The sequence below is a fragment of the Cydia strobilella genome, chromosome 1, assembly GCF_947568885.1.
Source record: "Cydia strobilella chromosome 1, ilCydStro3.1, whole genome shotgun sequence".
Classification (NCBI taxonomy): domain Eukaryota; kingdom Metazoa; phylum Arthropoda; class Insecta; order Lepidoptera; family Tortricidae; genus Cydia; species Cydia strobilella.
In genome coordinates this window covers 3,886,023-3,906,223 of record NC_086041.1, presented here as the reverse complement: position 1 = coordinate 3,906,223, position 20,201 = coordinate 3,886,023, and the positions used below count along the sequence as shown (strand labels likewise).

The 20,201-nt window shown below is 47.1% G+C and overlaps 1 protein-coding gene across 1 annotated transcript in view; it reads left to right on the top strand.

Moving 5' to 3' along the window:
* LOC134753912 (protein capicua homolog) overlaps positions 1-20,201 on the top strand; it is a 70,941-nt gene that overhangs the window by 36,498 nt on the left and 14,242 nt on the right. Inside the window, exons 10-22 of the mRNA XM_063689916.1 lie at positions 1,066-1,162; positions 1,820-2,231; positions 2,742-2,753; positions 3,518-3,666; positions 3,822-3,923; positions 4,843-4,933; positions 6,527-6,724; positions 7,569-7,705; positions 8,780-8,962; positions 9,937-10,152; positions 11,245-11,405; positions 13,335-13,444; positions 14,532-14,834. Coding sequence (XP_063545986.1) covers positions 1,066-1,162; positions 1,820-2,231; positions 2,742-2,753; positions 3,518-3,666; positions 3,822-3,923; positions 4,843-4,933; positions 6,527-6,724; positions 7,569-7,705; positions 8,780-8,962; positions 9,937-10,152; positions 11,245-11,405; positions 13,335-13,444; positions 14,532-14,834 — 2,171 coding nt within the window. The remainder of the gene's footprint in view (positions 1-1,065; positions 1,163-1,819; positions 2,232-2,741; positions 2,754-3,517; positions 3,667-3,821; positions 3,924-4,842; positions 4,934-6,526; positions 6,725-7,568; positions 7,706-8,779; positions 8,963-9,936; positions 10,153-11,244; positions 11,406-13,334; positions 13,445-14,531; positions 14,835-20,201) is intronic.

Below are 20,201 nucleotides of genomic sequence, written 5' to 3'. Positions count from 1 at the left end.
TCGCCGCAGCCGCCCCGCGCGCCGCCCCCGCACCACGCCGCTCCCTACCCGCATCTCATCAGGTCAGGGATCAGATATTGTCACTGTGACATTATACGAAGTGGCACAAAAATCTGCGTTAATAGTATTTTATGCAATCGTGATATAATAGAGAGCTTTTCAGTCGAGTACCGTGTTTAAGCAACGAAGCTTGCTGAGTTGCTTAAGTTAAGGTACGAGATTGAAAAGCTTGATTATATCACTATTGTATACAATACTTTTTCTACGAGACAAAAAAATTAAACTTTCAACTAGTAGAATCATATAGGTAAACAAACCAAAAGTATACAGCTATACGCGAGCTGCCGCAGCCCGCGATACCTTCATACTCGTACGCGCCCCGGCCGCCGGGCCTAGCGCCCCCGGCGGGTTGGTCAACGACACCTCCTCGTACTCGTAACTCATGAGGCCCTGGTACCTGCTCCTTGCTAAATTCAATCTTAAGACAATTTTTTTCTCGATTTTGGCCACCGTAGCCTATGGAGACTAACAAGCAACGCTAAGCGGTTTTCGTAGGGTATGAATGTTGCTATATGAAGGGTGTCACATGCGCGTTTCTGACTTATGAAGCAATTGTTTCTACTCCAACATAGAATAAAATGTTTTTGTTGGCCAACCAAAGCAGATGCGACACAGCGTAGGCTAATTTGCATTGAATCGAGTCTCCTTAAACAAGAAATATTTTATCGAAATGTATGAAGTTCTATTTTCAAAATTTTTATACTTGACTAAACCGTATCGATAAAATTCTTATGCTTGAGTCGGAAGTGCCATAGACTATCCAACGTTGAAAAGAGTAAGGTTGTAGTGTTGCATATGAAGTTGTAATACACAGATTATACTCGACGAGTAGAAAAATAAATATTAAGACGCAGACGATTCTAAGATGTCGCAATGTAATTAATAAAGTGATAAGGAAAAAACGTGCCTCGAAAATCAAGAAAAATTGATACTCGCATAGATGGCGCTACCACCTTTGGCCCATTCTCGGCTAGATGGCGTTGACGTTTTGTACTATTTTCACAGGCCGGAACTGGTTCGGCCGGGCAGAGTGAGTCCGCCCGTCAACAGCGTGGCTACCAGCGTCATAAGAGTATCACCGGCTCCTACTTACCATTACCAGGTACTTGCAGCAAATGAATGAACCGACCAACCAGGGGTGTCCACACTACGGTTCACTGGCTGAACCTATCAGACCCGCGATGTGCCAAATTCCGTATAATCTGGCCCTGGAAAAGGAAACGGATTCCAATGATTTAACAGATATCCAAAATTTGTGCTAGTTTATTTGATATGTGCACTTTTCTGATGATCATCTCTCGCGTTATCCCGGCATTTTGCCACGGCTCATGGGAGCCTGGTTCTGCTTGGCAACTAATCCCAAGAATTGGCGTAGGCACTAGTTTTTACGAAAGCGACTGCATTCTGACCTTGCAACCCAGAGGGTAACCTAGGTCTTATTGGGATTAGTGCGGTTTCCTCACGATGTTTTCCTTCACCGAAAAGCGACTGGTAAATATCAAATGATTTTTCGTACTTAAGTTTCGAAAAACTCATTGGTACGAGCCGGGGTTTAAACCCGCGACTTCCGGATTGCAAGTCGCACGCTCTTACCGGTAAATAATATATTAGTGACATTGACCTAAATAAAATTCGTTGAAATTCTCATTCTAATTAAAACTGCCCAGTTCGATTAAAAAGTCAGTCAGTTTATTAAAAAAATTACAATGCTATCTCTTATTTGTTATTCAATTTACTACAACTAAACTGACATTCCCAGGTGGAAAACCGCAACGGAACCACGACCATCCAAACAAACAGCATCAGCCAACCCAACGTGATCGGCGTCCAAACCTCCGGCCTCAACATCCAAAGCTCCATCCAGAACTCGCTCAACTCGCCCGTACCCAGCCTCAGCCTCCCCTCCAGCATATCTCTCAACCTGAGCTCCCTCAACGGGCAAAGCTTACAGTCAAGCATAGCCAACATCCGCACGGCGAAGCTGGACGAGATACCGCATAACCTGGTGATGCATAGGACCATACCGACGTCGAATGGGATAGACTTGGAGCATATATATCGGGCTCAACCGTTGTTGAGGAACGGTATACATGATTATAGGCGGGAGGAGTCGCCTACTATGAATAATCATGCGAATTTTGTGAGGAGTTATGAGGATGAAGATCAGGTTTGTACATTATGAATTAGTTTCCTATTATTAGCATTTTAGTTTCTCACTGCTGGGCAAACCCTGCCGCCGGTTATTTCCCAACATTTCCGTGCAACACTCAACTCGCCCATTCAAACCAGCCTCAGCCTCCCCTCCAGCATATCTCTCAACCTGAGCACCCTCAACTGTCCATGCATAAAGACAAGCATAGCCAACATCCGCACGGCGAACCTGGTGATGCATAGGACCATACCGACGTCGAATGGGATAGACTTGGAGCATATATATCGGGCTCAACCGTTGTTGAGGAACGGTATACATGATTATAGGCGGGAGGAGTCGCCTACTATGAATAATCATGTGAATTTCGTGAGGAGTTATGAGGAGGAAGATCAGGTTTGTACATTATGATTTACTTTCTTATTCCTAGCCTATTTTAGCTTCTCACTGCTGGGCAAAACCTGCCGCCGGTTATTTCCCAACATTTCTATGCATCGCTCAACCTCCCCTCCAGCATATCTCTCAACCTGAGTACCCTCAACTGGCAAAACTTTTAGACAAGCATAGCCAACATCCGCACGACGAAGCTGGACGAGATACCGCATAACCTGGTGATGCATAGGACCATACCGACGTCGAATGGGATAGACTTGGAGCATATATATCGGGCTCAACCGTTGTTGAGGAACGGTATACATGATTATAGGCGGGAGGAGTCGCCTACTATGAATAATCATGTGAATTTCGTGAGGAGTTATGAGGAGGAAGATCAGGTTTGTACATTATGATTTACTTTCTTATTCCTAGCCTATTTTAGCTTCTCACTGCTGGGCAAAACCTGCCGCCGGTTATTTCCCAACATTTCTATGCATCGCTCAACCTCCCCTCCAGCATATCTCTCAACCTGAGTACCCTCAACTGGCAAAACTTTTAGACAAGCATAGCCAACATCCGCACGACGAAGCTGGACGAGATACCGCATAACCTGGTGATGCATAGGACCATACCGACGTCGAATGGGATAGACTTGGAGCATATATATCGGGCTCAACCGTTGTTGAGGAACGGTATACATGATTATAGGCGGGAGGAGTCGCCTACTATGAATAATCATGTGAATTTCGTGAGGAGTTATGAGGAGGAAGATCAGGTTTGTACATTATGATTTACGTTCTTATTATAAGGTTTATACCCAAAGGGTAGAAATGGGCTAAAGAGAGAGAGAGAGATGATATTGACCCTAATGTACCTGTTGAAATTAAAGTTACCTTTTGAAAATGTTACAAATTAATAATTGATTTCAGCGAGAGCACGTGAGGCTAGAAACACGTCCCGAGACGACGGAGACGCGAGTGATGAAGCCCGCGCCACTCCAAGCAAGGCTGTATGTCATACCGCAAGCCACAAACGAGAAGAAATTCGTGTTCATAAAAAACGAGCCGGCTGAGACTGTCCAAGTGAGTTCATCAAGCTTCTTATTGTAAGCATTTTCTTTGTAAAGCGGGATTTACATAAAGTGTCATGCATGCTCAAATCAGTTTCACGGAAGTAGTTTCAATATATGCGAGCGTTCTGCAGTTGAAACTTAATTAACGGAAATGTTTGTTTTCAGATTGAACAGAAAACACATCAGTTAGCGCAACATATGAACATAAACATCAACAACAATGACTCCGACCACGACCAACACAGACCCCTGGATAACGGGGATCATGTAAGTCAAAATAACATTTCTCTAACCCTTGAAATAACATAAACATAACATAATTTATTCTAAAAACGTGGCATGCTTACATTCATGCAAAACAAAGACTTACAAAATAGTGACGTTTTACATGTGCCTGAACTAGGGTACCCTGTGTTTCAGGCGAGAAATATGGCAAACATTGTAAATGCAAAGCATGGCAAATGTTGCATTATTATTTATTACAAAGGCTGGAAAATAGGGGAATACCGACCAGTGTTATACCGACGACCGTCAGCACTGAGTGAGAGGTGATAGGTAAATGCTGACAATTTCAATCTATTCCGGCCGAGATGTTTATAGGGCTTTTCATAAAAAAGGCGTGGATATGTGACCTAAAAACCGGAATCGAAACTTATTTCAATTATAATGTAATAAAATACTGTACTTAATTTATATCTCTGACGTTAACTACCTAGCAGGTGAATGTAAACCTTTATTTCAAACTCAATATTACCTTTTATGGGTCTCTACTGTTTCTCATAAAGTTTCTAAGTCATAATGTATTGTTTGTCCACATTTTCGTTAGTCATAATTTGGTTGTTCTCAGAAACGCGTAACTTTTCAGGATTGCCATAAAACAAGTAATATAACTCACAGTTTAGGGGTCCAGACACTGGCATGGGTCAGGTTCGCGTTGACAGACTGACTTTTCACAACTACCCCACTTTGTACCCAAATGTCAAAACCTACCCCCATTGTCTATACATAACAACAAGGTTAGGTTAGGTTTGTTTTATGGCAATCCTGAAAAGTTACGCGTTTCTGAGAACAACCAAATTATGACTAACGAAAATGTGTACAAACAATACATTATGACTTAAAACTATATGGGAAACAATAGAGACCTCTTGTAACATATGTGGTGTATATGTGAGGTGTTCAGCAGGTGAACACCAGCAACGGCAGCGCAGTGATCGTGCGGCCCAGCCAGCTGCTGCCCGTGCTGCCGCCGCCCACGCCGCACACTCACATCATAGGTAACATCACACTACTGATCATTGTAGACCTTACCTCGTTGCAATAAAGCTCATCAAACACCAGCAACGGCAGCGCAGTGATCGTGCGGCCCAGCCAGCTGCTGCCCGTGCTGCCGCCGCCCACGCCGCACACTCACATCATAGGTAACATCACACTACTGATCATTGTAGACCTTACCTCGTTGCAATAAAGCTCATCAAACACCAGCAACGGCAGCGCAGTGATCGTGCGGCCCAGCCAGCTGCTGCCCGTGCTGCCGCCGCCCACGCCGCACACTCACATCATAGGTAACATCACACTACTGATCATTGTAGACCTTACCTCGTTGCAATAAAGCTCATCAAACACCAGCAACGGCAGCGCAGTGATCGTGCGGCCCAGCCAGCTGCTGCCCGTGCTGCCGCCGCCCACGCCGCACACTCACATCATAGGTAACATCACACTACTGATCATTGTAGACCTTACCTCGTTGCAATAAAGCTCATCAAACACCAGCAACGGCAGCGCAGTGATCGTGCGGCCCAGCCAGCTGCTGCCCGTGCTGCCGCCGCCCACGCCGCACACTCACATCATAGGTAACATCACACTACTGATCATTGTAGACCTTACCTCGTTGCAATAAAGCTCATCAAACACCAGCAACGGCAGCGCAGTGATCGTGCGGCCCAGCCAGCTGCTGCCCGTGCTGCCGCCGCCCACGCCGCACACTCACATCATAGGTAACATCACACTACTGATCATTGTAGACCTTACCTCGTTGCAATAAAGCTCATCAAACACCAGCAACGGCAGCGCAGTGATCGTGCGGCCCAGCCAGCTGCTGCCCGTGCTGCCGCCGCCCACGCCGCACACGCACATCATAGGTAACATCACACTACTGATCATTGTAGACCTTACCTCGTTGCAATAAGGCTCATCAAACACCAGCAACGGCAGCGCAGTGATCGTGCGGCCCAGCCAGCTGCTGCCCGTGCTGCCGCCGCCCACGCCGCACACTCACATCATAGGTAATAGGGTATTTTCCACATGTTGAATATTATAACTAAATGTGTCGTTTTCAAGCAAAAGGTACCACATTGTTGCTTGCCATAAGGACGCTCTGGCAGGTTTTCCGTATAAAGATACAAGCAATTTTCGTCCTTTTGATTGAAAACGTCACAAATATAGTTAAATAGATAGAAAATGAGCAATGTATCATAAATTGGAAACTTAAAAAGTATATGGGTTTTATAAATAAATACAAGAAATCAAATTTCTTAAACTTTATTTAAAAAAATTTTATGGAAACAATATACAGGAACCAACAGGGCTACTTACGATGGTTAAATTGTATATAGGGTATTTGACTGTATTTAAAATAAATAATTTTACACCATGCAAGCAATTAAGCACCAGAAGATTAATAGATAAACGTAGATAGCAGTTATTTTTAGACACTTTTTATTTTAAAACCCGCATAAAACTATAAAGAGTAGGTAATTTGATTGTGACGTCACATGCTAGTGTTTCATATAAATTCCATAGTAGCAAAATCGTTTTGACAGTTCGAAAAAAGAAACTGATTTGACTAGTAGTTAAATACCCTATTGCAGTGTCAACGAGCGGCGTCAGTGGCGGCGTGTTCCCATGGCAGTCCCTAGTACCGCTCCTAACGGCGTCATCACCCCCCGCGCCCGCCAGCCCGCGCACGCCACACACGCCGCACACGCCGCGCACGCCGCACACGCCGCACACACCGCACACCCCGCACACGCCGCACATCAAGCAGGAGGAGATCAAGACTGAGGGCGGTTAGTATCTTACGACCTTGACTTGTTTTGTTGTGGGTTTGAATTTTGATCGTCTTTCTAATTTGTTGACAATAGATAAAAAATTAAAAATACTTGATTTAGCGTGTACCTAAAATTAGATTAATTTGAATAAATATTGAAAACTGTTTTAAAAACCCAAACACGATACCGACATAAAGTTATTAGTTTTAGAATTGATACCGTGGAATCTCGTACAATGGTGGGTTAATCAAATGGGGTTGGCAACTGTCAATGGTTTGCAGAGATGGCGCCATCATAGCTTGCCCCTTTTTCTATGAGATTTGGCTTAAAGGACTGGCATCCAGGGCATTAAAAAAACAAAAATTTGACACAATTCTAGGGATTGACAGGGCAAGCTATGTTGGCGCCATCTGCTAATTATTTCGACCGGCTAACCCCATTACAAAATGTATACTTGAGTCGAGCTATTCAAATTTAAAGTCACAAGACTCGAGTCCTCACTGATATTTTTTTATTTTCTTTATTTAGAAACAAACAATCTCTTATGTTAATAAGTTATTTCAACTCATAAAAAAATTGTTACATCAACCTATCACATTACGACATGAAACAATCATCATCATCATCATGTTTGTATTATTATTTCATTGCATGTTTGAGAAAAGCACTATACATACCTCGGCTTGAAAAGGGGTTGCCGGCCTCATAACTATCCTTCTATTCGGCCGGCAACTCCTTACTTCACGGCCTCTGTAGTAATGTACTATAAATAACTACTCCATAGAAGGTCCAATCTCCTTCGACTTTAAATACGCTCCGACTCTACCCTTTGATCGTTACTACCTTATTTGTTTCGTTCCAGTGGACGGCATAACTTCCATGTGTACGGAAGAGGACGAGGAGGTGTTTGAGTGCGAGGAACCCAGCGGCGGCGACGAGAGCAGCAAGCGCCGCTCACACAGCCTGTCGTCGCTGCCCGCCGCCGGCCCGCAAGAGAAGGTTACTTGTACACGACAGAACCTAAAAAATATACTTAAAACTAATACTTTCCTATACTTATATCATAGAGTAACTTATACTAGAGCGGTACTGTCATAGTAAATTTTGTAACCCCAGTAAATTCACTGCCGTCTGTCGACACACTTTAAAACTAAAATTGAAGATTTGTAAAAATACGATAAAATGTATTTAAATATAGATAAATAAATTTTTTTATTTGCATTAATTATTTTGATGATTTTGACCCATGTTCTTTCACTGATATGCATTAAAATTGTTAAATAACAAACGAAACCGTCAACGCCATCTATACGGCTGTAGGCCAAAACTAGTAGCGCCCTCTGAACGAGAATCAAATTTTCTTGATTTTCGAGGCACGTTTTTTTCTTAGACTGTATCCATCTATTACGGAGTTATATCTATCTTTGCTTATATCTATATATACCTTTTTTACTTACCTAATCTGTATAATGATGTACTTCTTATATAAATAAATCTATACTTACGCATTGAATGGTGAGCGCGAGCGACATGCAATACTATATATATATACCTACATACCTAGATAGATGCATACGTACCTGTATCGAACCCAGTTCAGGTGCTAACTGACCACTGTCACACAGACTGTCTCTCGCGGCCGCTATACCTATCTTTCATTTCTCATGCTGACTTTTCTTCTGCTACTCTTCTTTCCTGCACCTCTTTCACCGTCTACAGTCTACTGTTAGTTATTGTCGTCAGCCTAGTAACCTAATAAATGTCCCACTGCTGGGCACAAACCTCCTGTCATTGGACAAGAGAGTCACTAGGTGGTGCGGAAAGAGGACTTTCGGAAAAATACATCGAGAGTATGAACCTACCTCATGTTTGGAAGCCGCCTGCCAAATTAACCAACAGTCAATAATTATATATAGTCTGATAGTGATCTGTGCCTATTATTTACATTTTTGAACTTCGGTTAAAGTCAGACTTTTGCTAGTCTATTCACAATAAATATTACGATACCTACCTACCGTTACACGAAACAAAATCATTTTTTTCATGGCTTCTAATATTTCTTTTTTTTTGCAGAAAGAACACAACCGCATCCGTCGGCCAATGAACGCCTTCATGATATTTTCGAAGCGACATCGACAAATGGTCCACCAACGGCACCCGAACCAGGACAATCGCACCGTCAGCAAGATCCTAGGCGAGTGGTGGTACGCGCTGAAACCAGAGGAGAAGCAGAAATACCACGAACTGGCCAGCGAGGTACTGTTTAATGTTTTATTTTAAATATTATGGGTCTCACAAGTCGACCTAGTCCCACAATCATTCTCTAAATTGCACCGACAAATGGTGCATCAACGGCACTCGAACCAGGACAACTGTACCGTCAGCAAGATCCTAGGCTAGTGGTGGTACACGCTCAAACCAGAGGTGAAACTACTGCTACTCGCTAGCGAGGTACTTTGTCTTCTTATTGACTATTTATGATCTGCGTCAGCAATTCTACTTGACCAAATGTCGCTGTCAGAAAGGAAATGCACAAGTTACTATAAAAAACAAACACATCACTATAGGTGTCCCTAAAATAGTTGAAGAGTTCTCTCGATTTCTCTAAGATCCTATCGCCAGATAACTGATCTAATTAGCTCCATGCATGAATTTATTTTTATTTTTGGATTCATAATTTATATCGTTGGAACACCGGAAATGATAAAAATACTTTTGTAAACCTTAACATTATTTTATTAAAAAATATTTAAAATGTTGAAAATTTTTGAGCTGTTGAAACGCTCATAATTTTTGGCGCGAATTCGACAGAGCGTGATAACGTCACACGTTGGGCGGCCCAACTGACGTTTGCTACTAATGACACTAATCTGTCGAACGCGTGACGTCACGTGGCGTTTCGAGCGTTTCGCTCACTAGCTTTTCGCGGGCAAATTTTTGTACTTTTTATTTATAATTTTAAGTAATTAAATGGTAATTTAAAAACGGAAATGCATTTGTAACATGATATAACGGTAACAAACATCCGAATAAAACATATTTGGTTCAAATATAAACTTCATGCATGAGGCTAATTACAATTTGACCAACTGTGAGAACTCTTGAAGTGGACTAAAGTAGTTCATTCTTGACTACCTTAAACACTGATTAACGGCGTAGTTACTGACTTCTTGTTTGTAATAAATACTTCTTACTTTCTGTCCATGAATTGAATTATGATTTCCTCTCAGGTCAAGGAGGCTCATTTCAAAGCCCACCCCGAATGGAAATGGTGCAACAAGGATAGAAGAAAGTCGTCCAGCAGCCGGGACCCCACCGGTTCCATGCCTCAGAGCCCGCGGACCCCATCAGAGGGCCCCAATACGAGCAGCGCCTCCGACCTGCCCGTCACGGTGGCTTCCTTCAACCATGCTAGTTCACCGCAGCTTAGCGATGACGAGAAGATGGTACGTATAATTTGGATTTCCAAAAAGCTTTCGATACTGTTTCAATACCAACTTTGTTACTTACGTACGGTGTCACCCAAGGGACGGCCTTAGGTTCATCGTTGTTCCTAGCCTATAAGTAACCACAAGGAGAGGTCCCCGCGCCCAGGGCCTCCGATCTGCCCGCTACGGGGGCTTCATTGAACCAACACAAGCCTTCTTGAGCTTACCGTGGGACTTAGTCAATTTGTGTAAGAATGTCCCCTATAATAATGTCGGCTCGCCGCAGCTTAGCGATGGTGAGAAAATGGTAACTAGTCTTTATGGATTTGGAGAAGGCGTTCGATACTGTTTCAGACTAGTAGGATAAGACTTGTACTGTACAGCTGCAGTGTTCAGATTTTATACCGTGTCTATAGGGTATATTACGCAAAACTCTGCGTAGAGGGCGTCCCTAGCACAATCACGGGGCCAACCTCGAAACAAGAAAATCTAAAATTCGGTTTCTGCCTCTCTATCACTCCTGCATATTCGATCAATAGGAAGGCAGATAACGAAATTTCGATTTTCTCGTTTCGCGGGAGGCCACCTGTAAACAAACCGCCTCGATGCATCAATGTCGTAGTGAAAACGTGTCAAAAAACTGTTTAAGACATAGTATGTACAAGTCACTCTATGGTTTAGGATGTGCACTAGTGCTGCACTTTGGCGGAAGAACATTGCAGTAATATTCCCTATTATAAACTGAAATAGATATCCCACACTAAAGAAAAAGTGACCCAAGTCCGGTGGCCGAGGCGGGAATCGAACCCGCGTCTTCAGCTTACGCGGCTGTCCTGACCACTAGACCACCCGGCCAGACAAATCAAAATATTTCATAAAATAATTAGATTTGTTCCCTAGTGAATATTCCCGACTGTTTATGTTCAGATAACCGCCTCCATCTGCTCGGAAGCGGCGGCAGTGGCGGCGGCACACAACGCGGAGATGGACCTGAAGTGCGGCGAGCGCGTGACGGACTCGGACTCGGACACGCTGGAGCCGCGCGACTACCTCAAGCACCGCGACACGCGCCGACCCAAGCCCATCAAGGCCAGGTAACAACACCATCAGATAACCGCGTCTATCTGCTCGGAGGCGGTGGCGGTGGCACACAACGCGGAGATGGACCTGAAGTGCGGCGAGCGCGTGACGGACTCGGACTCGGACACGCTGGAGCCGCGCGACTACCTCAAGCACCGCGACACGCGCCGACCCAAGCCCATCAAGGCCAGGTAACAACACCATCAGATAACCGCGTCTATCTGCTCGGAGGCGGTGGCGGTGGCACACAACGCGGAGATGGACCTGAAGTGCGGCGAGCGCGTGACGGACTCGGACTCGGACACGCTGGAGCCGCGCGACTACCTCAAGCACCGCGACACGCGCCGACCCAAGCCCATCAAGGCCAGGTAACAACACCATCAGATAACCGCGTCTATCTGCTCGGAGGCGGTGGCGGTGGCACACAACGCGGAGATGGACCTGAAGTGCGGCGAGCGCGTGACGGACTCGGACTCGGACACGCTGGAGCCGCGCGACTACCTCAAGCACCGCGACACGCGCCGACCCAAGCCCATCAAGGCCAGGTAACAACACCATCAGATAACCGCGTCTATCTGCTCGGAGGCGGTGGCGGTGGCACACAACGCGGAGATGGACCTGAAGTGCGGCGAGCGCGTGACGGACTCGGACTCGGACACGCTGGAGCCGCGCGACTACCTCAAGCACCGCGACACGCGCCGACCCAAGCCCATCAAGGCCAGGTAACAACACCATCAGATAACCGCGTCTATCTGCTCGGAGGCGGTGGCGGTGGCACACAACGCGGAGATGGACCTGAAGTGCGGCGAGCGCGTGACGGACTCGGACTCGGACACGCTGGAGCCGCGCGACTACCTCAAGCACCGCGACACGCGCCGACCCAAGCCCATCAAGGCCAGGTAACAACACCATCAGATAACCGCGTCTATCTGCTCGGAGGCGGTGGCGGTGGCACACAACGCGGAGATGGACCTGAAGTGCGGCGAGCGCGTGACGGACTCGGACTCGGACACGCTGGAGCCGCGCGACTACCTCAAGCACCGCGACACGCGCCGACCCAAGCCCATCAAGGCCAGGTAACAACACCATCAGATAACCGCGTCTATCTGCTCGGAGGCGGTGGCGGTGGCACACAACGCGGAGATGGACCTGAAGTGCGGCGAGCGCGTGACGGACTCGGACTCGGACACGCTGGAGCCGCGCGACTACCTCAAGCACCGCGACACGCGCCGACCCAAGCCCATCAAGGCCAGGTGCCCACACCCACACTTATCTTTTTTTTTTTTTTCTTCTTGATGGACTTGAGGGCGGTGTTGCCCATAGCCAATGACACGTAAAAGGGTAGGAACAAAATAAATGCTCTTAGAGCACGACGCTGTTCGGTGGTTGTTGTAGTTGTCTCGTAAAACCGATAGCTGGATTTTACGAGAAGCACGTGGACTACCGGCCGTTGACTCCAAAATGGTGGTTAAACACGCTTTGAGATTAATTCTCCATTCACTGCACACTACCACATAAGAAAATTGTATAATAAAGCTATCGATATTACACTTTAAACAATATTAATGAGCAAAAAACAAAGGAATTAATCACGAGGCTACTATCAAGATGGCGTTCGAACCGGAAGTCCACACTTATCTTATCTGACCCGTTCTGGACCCCTAGCCTATGCCAGGGGTCGACAAACTTTTGAAAAGGATGACCGGGCCGGAGCTTTCGGCGCTTCGTTTTCTATGGAAAGCATCACGTGATCACCTGTCATGTCATAGAAAAGTAAGCGCCGGAAGCTCCGGCCCGGTCACGGCCCGGTCTAACGTGAGTCATCCTAAAAGAAGAGCTAGTCGTAGTAGAAATCACCAATTTTAGGAATCGCAAAGAGCGCCAAATGTTATTTTTTCAGTGGTCAAAGAACTCTAAATATGATTTTTTTGACACTTGGAGAGCCGCATGCGGTTGAATAAACGTCGTTTTTTTTATTATTATATTTATTTCTCCCGCTTTCTTTTTTGCGTTCTAAATTATATGACTTTTTTTCCCGCGGGTCAATTAAAAACCAAAAGACAGGATGAGTCTGAACAGGCAGCTAAGGACACAAATAAAGTTTTTAATTATAATTTCAGAGCCGGCTCGTCTGATAATCTGCTCGGCGGCATAACCGCGTCGAGTCCCGGAGGGTCTAAGGTGTTCCAGCCTACTGGTGGCGCCTTCAAGTCTACACATGCCGACTCGGGTAACTCATGAACTCTTTTAAGATAGAAAGCCATTGTACAAGAGGGTTTGGTTGGAGCAATGAGGATATAATAAGATAGAGCGGTACTGTCATAGTAAATTTTGTAACCACTGTAAATTCACTGCCATCTATCGACATACTTTAAAGCTAAAAATGAAGATTTAAAAAAATACGTTAAAATGTATTTAAATATGGATAAATTATTTTTTTATTTGCATTAATTATTTTTATATGATTGTGACCCATGTTCTTTCACTGGTATGCGTTAAAATTATAAATAACAAACGAAACAGTCAACGCCCTCTATACGAGAGTAAGCCAAAACTAGTGGCGCCATCTGATCGAGAATCAAATTCTCGTGATTTTCGAGGCACGTTTTTTCCTTAGACTGTATCCATCTATTACGGAGTTATATCTATCTTTGGTTGGAGTTATAGTCTCTCACCCTCCATCATACAAAACTTTTGCCAAGGAAATTTGAATCTAATTTCCTCAAGAAGATTTCTTTCACCTAAGAAAGTTTATCAAAAGTTGTTCAAGGTTTTGGAAAGTGCTGTCTCTTAGATTTATTTACTAAGTTAATTAGTCTCATGCATGAAGTTTATATTTGAACGGAATATTTTTTATTCGGACGTTTGTTACCGTTATATCATGTTACAAATGCTTTTCCGTTATTAAATTGTCATTTAATTGCTTAAAATATTAAATAATAAGTACAAAAATTTGCCCGCGAAAAGCTAGTGAGCGAAACTCGCGAAACGTCAGGTGACGTCACGCGTTCGACAGATTAGTTCACATAAGTGTCATTAGTAGCAAAACGTGTGACGTCATCGCGCTCTGTCGAATTCGCGCCAAAAATTATGAGCGTTTCAACCGCTGAAAATTTTTCAACATTTTAAATATTTTTAAATGAAATAATGTGAACACAAAAGAACAAAACAACAGCAAAAGTATTTTTATTTTTCCCGGTGTTCAAACGATAAAGATTATGATTACAAAAAAAATCATTCATGGAGCTAATTGATATGCCATCGAGCTCCTTGTTTTTTTTAAGCGGAACTTTATACCTAATTTATTTGTTCGACAGAAACCCACCGGCAATGGAACGCCTACGCGCACAACAAGATCAACCACGTGCCCGCCTCGCCGCACAGCACCGCCGCCATCACCAGCAGCGTGCAAGGAATATCACTCTCCACGCCCAACCTTACCACCCAAGCTGCTCTGGACAACGCCATCGCGTCGCTCATGTCGCCAACACCGACCTCTGGCGTGCAAGTTATATCCAGCGGCGTCTCGAATGTGCAGTCCGTGCCTCAAGGGAACCTGAGCAATGCGTTGTTAAAGAGCGTGACGCTGGTCAAACGCAGCGTTGGCGACAACGCCACGGGTGAGTGATCTATTATTACACTTCCCGCATAGCACCACCGCCATCACCAGCAGCGTGCAAGGAATATTACTGTCTACACCCAAGCGGCACTGAACAACGCCATCGCTTCGCTCATGTCGCCAACACCAACCTGTGGCGTGCAAGTTATATCCAGTGGCGTCTCTAATGTACAGTCCGTGACTCAAGGGAACCTGAGCAATGCGCTGTTAAAGAGCGTAACGCTGGTCAAACGCAGCGTTGGCGACAATGCCACGGGTAAGTGATCTATTATTACACTTCCCGCATAACACCGCCGCCATCACCAGCTGCGTGCAAGGAATATCACTCTCCACACCCAAGCTGCTCTGGACAACGCCATCGCTTCGCTCATGTCGCCAACACCGACCTCTGGCGTGCAAGTTATATCCAGTGGCGTCTCGAATGTGCAGTCCGTGCCTCAAGGGAACCTGAGCAATGCGTTGTTAAAGAGCGTGACGCTGGTCAAACGCAGCGTTGGCGACAACGCCACGGGTGAGTAATCTATTATTACACTTCCCGCATAGCACCGCCGCCATCACCAGCAGCGTGCAAGGAATATCACTGTCTACACCCAAGCGTCTCTGGACAACGCCATCGCTTCGCTCATGTCGCCAATACCGACCTCTGGCGTGCAAGTTATATCCAGCGGCGTCTCGAATGTGCAGTCCGTGCCTCAAGGGAACTTAAGCAATGCGTTGTTAAAGAGCGTGACGCTGGTCAAACGCAGCGTTGGCGACAATGCCACGGGTAAGTGATCTATTATTACACTTCCCGCACAGCACCTCCGCCTTTACCAGCAGCGTGCAAGGAATATTACTGTCTACACCCAAGCGGCACTGGACAACGCCATCGCTTCGCTCATGTCGCCAACACCAACCTGTGGCGTGCAAGTTATATCCAGTGGCGTCTCTAATGTACAGTCCGTGACTCAAGGGAACCTGAGCACTGCGCTGTTAAAGAGCGTCTTCTTCTTCCCGCTAGACCTGTTCCCATTTACTTGGGGTCGGCCTTCCTTGTCCTCAATTTCCATCTAGCGCGGTCTTGCGCTACGTCCTTATTTAAATGAGCTTCTTTTAGGTCTTTTTCAACCGTCGTCCACCAGGTGGTAGGTGGTCTGCCTGAGCCGCGTTTAGTGGTTGGCAGTTTTAGGGCCAGTTTCACCATATGGTCTTCTGAACGCCTTTGGACATGACCATACCATCTTAAGCGTTTCTCCTTGACCTTTTCGATAATCGGGGCGATCTTGAAGCTTCCTCTGACATACTGATTTCGGATTCTATCCAGTAGCGTAGCGCTGTTAAAGAGCGTAACGCTGGTCAAACGCAGCGTTGGCGACAATGCCACGGGTAAGTGATCTATTATTACAATATCACTCTCCACACCCAAGCTGCTCTGGACAACGCCATCGCTTCGCTCATGTCGCCAACACCGACCTCTGGCGTGCAAGTTTTATCCAGCGGCGTCTCGAATGTGCAGTCCGTGCCTCAAGGAAACCTAAGCAATGCGCTGTTAAAGAGCGTGACGCTGGTCAAACGCAGCGTTGGCGACAACGCCACGGGTGAGTGATCTATTATTACACTTACTGCATAGCACCACCGCCATCACCAGCAGCGTGCAAGGAATATCACTGTCTACACCCAAGCGTCTCTGGACAACGCCATCGCTTCGCTCATGTCGCTAACACCAACCTCTGGCATGCAAGTTATATCCAGTGGCGTCTCGAAAGTGCAGTCCGTGCCTCAAGGAAACCTAAGCAATGCGTTGTTAAAGAGCGTGACGCTGGTCAAACGCAGCGTTGGCGACAACGCCACGGGTGAGTGATCTATTATTACACTTCCCGCATAGCACCACCGCCATCACCAGCAGCGTGCAAGGAATATCACTGTCTACACCCAAGCGTCTCTGGACAACGCCATCGCTTCGCTCATGTCGCCAATACCGACCTCTGGCGTGCAAGTTATATCCAGCGGCGTCTCGAATGTGCAGTCCGTGCCTCAAGGGAACTTAAGCAATGCGTTGTTAAAGAGCGTGACGCTGGTCAAACGCAGCGTTGGCGACAATGCCACGGGTAAGTGATCTATTATTACACTTCCCGCACAGCACCTCCGCCTTTACCAGCAGCGTGCAAGGAATATTACTGTCTACACCCAAGCGGCACTGGACAACGCCATCGCTTCGCTCATGTCGCCAACACCAACCTGTGGCGTGCAAGTTATATCCAGTGGCGTCTCTAATGTACAGTCCGTGACTCAAGGGAACCTGAGCACTGCGCTGTTAAAGAGCGTAACGCTGGTCAAACGCAGCGTTGGCGACAATGCCACGGGTAAGTGATCTATTATTACAATATCACTCTCCACACCCAAGCTGCTCTGGACAACGCCATCGCTTCGCTCATGTCGCCAACACCGACCTCTGGCGTGCAAGTTTTATCCAGCGGCGTCTCGAATGTGCAGTCCGTGCCTCAAGGAAACCTAAGCAATGCGCTGTTAAAGAGCGTGACGCTGGTCAAACGCAGCGTTGGCGACAACGCCACGGGTGAGTGATCTATTATTACACTTACTGCATAGCACCACCGCCATCACCAGCAGCGTGCAAGGAATATCACTGTCTACACCCAAGCGTCTCTGGACAACGCCATCGCTTCGCTCATGTCGCTAACACCAACCTCTGGCTTGCAAGTTATATCCAGTGGCGTCTCGAAAGTGCAGTCCGTGCCTCAAGGAAACCTAAGCAATGCGTTGTTAAAGAGCGTGACGCTGGTCAAACGCAGCGTTGGCGACAACGCCACGGGTGAGTGATCTATTATTACACTTCCCGCATAGCACCGCCGCCATCACCAGCAGCGTGCAAGGAATATCACTGTCTACACCCAAGCGTCTCTGGACAACGCCATCGCTTCGCTCATGTCGCTAACACCAACCTCTGGCGTGCAAGTTATATCCAGCGGCGTCTCGAATGTGCAGTCCGTGCCTCAAGGGAACCTAAGCAATGCGTTGTTAAAGAGCGTGACGCTGGTCAAACGCAGCGTTGGCGACAATGCCACGGGTAAGTGATCTATTATTACACTTCCCGCACAGCACCTCCGCCTTTACCAGCAGCGTGCAAGGAATATCACTGTCTACACCCAAGCGTCTCTGGACAACGCCATCGCTTCGCTCATGTCGCCAATACCGACCTCTGGCGTGCAAGTTATATCCAGCGGCGTCTCGAATGTGCAGTCCGTGCCTCAAGGGAACTTAAGCAATGCGTTGTTAAAGAGCGTGACGCTGGTCAAACGCAGCGTTGGCGACAATGCCACGGGTAAGTGATCTATTATTACAATATCACTCTCCGCACCCAAGCTGCTTTGGACAACGCCATCGCTTCGCTCATGTCGCCAACACCGACCTCTGGCGTGCAAGTTATATCCAGCGGCGTCTCGAATGTGCAGTCCGTGCCTCAAGGAAACCTAAGCAATGCGCTGTTAAAGAGCGTGACGCTGGTCAAACGCAGCGTTGGCGACAACGCCACGGGTGAGTGATCTATTATTACACTTCCTGCTTAGCACCACCGCCATCACCAGCAGCGTGCAAGGAATATCACTGTCTACACCCAAGCGTCTCTGGACAACGCCATCGCTTCGCTCATGTCGCTAACACCAACCTCTGGCGTGCAAGTTATATCCAGTGGCGTCTCGAATGTGCAGTCCGTGCCTCAAGGGAACCTGAGCAATGCGTTGTTAAAGAGCGTGACGCTGGTCAAACGCAGCGTTGGCGACAACGCCACGGGTGAGTAATCTATTATTACACTTCCCGCATAGCACCGCCGCCATCACCAGCAGCGTGCAAGGAATATCACTGTCTACACCCAAGCGTCTCTGGACAACGCCATCGCTTCGCTCATGTCACTAACACCAACCTCTGGCGTGCAAGTTATATCCAGTGGCGTCTCGAATGTGCAGTCCGTGCCTCAAGGGAACCTGAGCAATGCGCTGTTAAAGAGCGTGACGCTGGTCAAACGCAGCGTTGGCGACAATGCCACGGGTAAGTGATCTATTATTACACTTCCCGCATAGCACCTCCGCCATCACCAGCAGCGTGCAAGGAATATTACTGTCTACACCCAAGCGGCACTGGACAACGCCATCGCTTCGCTCATGTCGCCAATACCGACCTCTGGCGTGCAAGTTATATCCAGTGGCGTCTCGAATGTGCAGTCCGTGCCTCAAGGGAACCTGAGCAATGCGCTGTTAAAGAGCGTGACGCTGGTCAAACGCAGCGTTGGCGACAATGCCACGGGTAAGTGATCTATTATTACACTTCCCGCATAGCACCTCCGCCATCACCAGCAGCGTGCAAGGAATATTACTGTCTACACCCAAGCGGCACTGGACAACGCCATCGCTTCGCTCATGTCGCCAACACCAACCTGTGGCGTGCAAGTTATATCCAGTGGCGTCTCTAATGTACAGTCCGTGACTCAAGGGAACCTGAGCAATGCGTTGTTAAAGAGCGTGACGCTGGTCAAACGCAGCGTTGGCGACAACGCCACGGGTGAGTGATCTATTATTACACTTCCCGCATAGCACCGCCGCCATCACCAGCTGCGTGCAAGGAATATCACTCTCCACACCCAAGCTGCTCTGGACAACGCCATCGCTTCGCTCATGTCGCCAACACCGACCTCTGGCGTGCAAGTTATATCCAGTGGCGTCTCGAATGTGCAGTCCGTGCCTCAAGGGAACCTGAGCAATGCGTTGTTAAAGAGCGTGACGCTGGTCAAACGCAGCGTTGGCGACAACGCCACGGGTGAGTAATCTATTATTACACTTCCCGCATAGCACCGCCGCCATCACCAGCAGCGTGCAAGGAATATCACTGTCTACACCCAAGCGTCTCTGGACAACGCCATCGCTTCGCTCATGTCGCCAATACCGACCTCTGGCGTGCAAGTTATATCCAGCGGCGTCTCGAATGTGCAGTCCGTGCCTCAAGGGAACTTAAGCAATGCGTTGTTAAAGAGCGTGACGCTGGTCAAACGCAGCGTTGGCGACAATGCCACGGGTAAGTGATCTATTATTACACTTCCCGCACAGCACCTCCGCCTTTACCAGCAGCGTGCAAGGAATATTACTGTCTACACCCAAGCGGCACTGGACAACGCCATCGCTTCGCTCATGTCGCCAACACCAACCTGTGGCGTGCAAGTTATATCCAGTGGCGTCTCTAATGTACAGTCCGTGACTCAAGGGAACCTGAGCACTGCGCTGTTAAAGAGCGTAACGCTGGTCAAACGCAGCGTTGGCGACAATGCCACGGGTAAGTGATCTATTATTACAATATCACTCTCCACACCCAAGCTGCTCTGGAC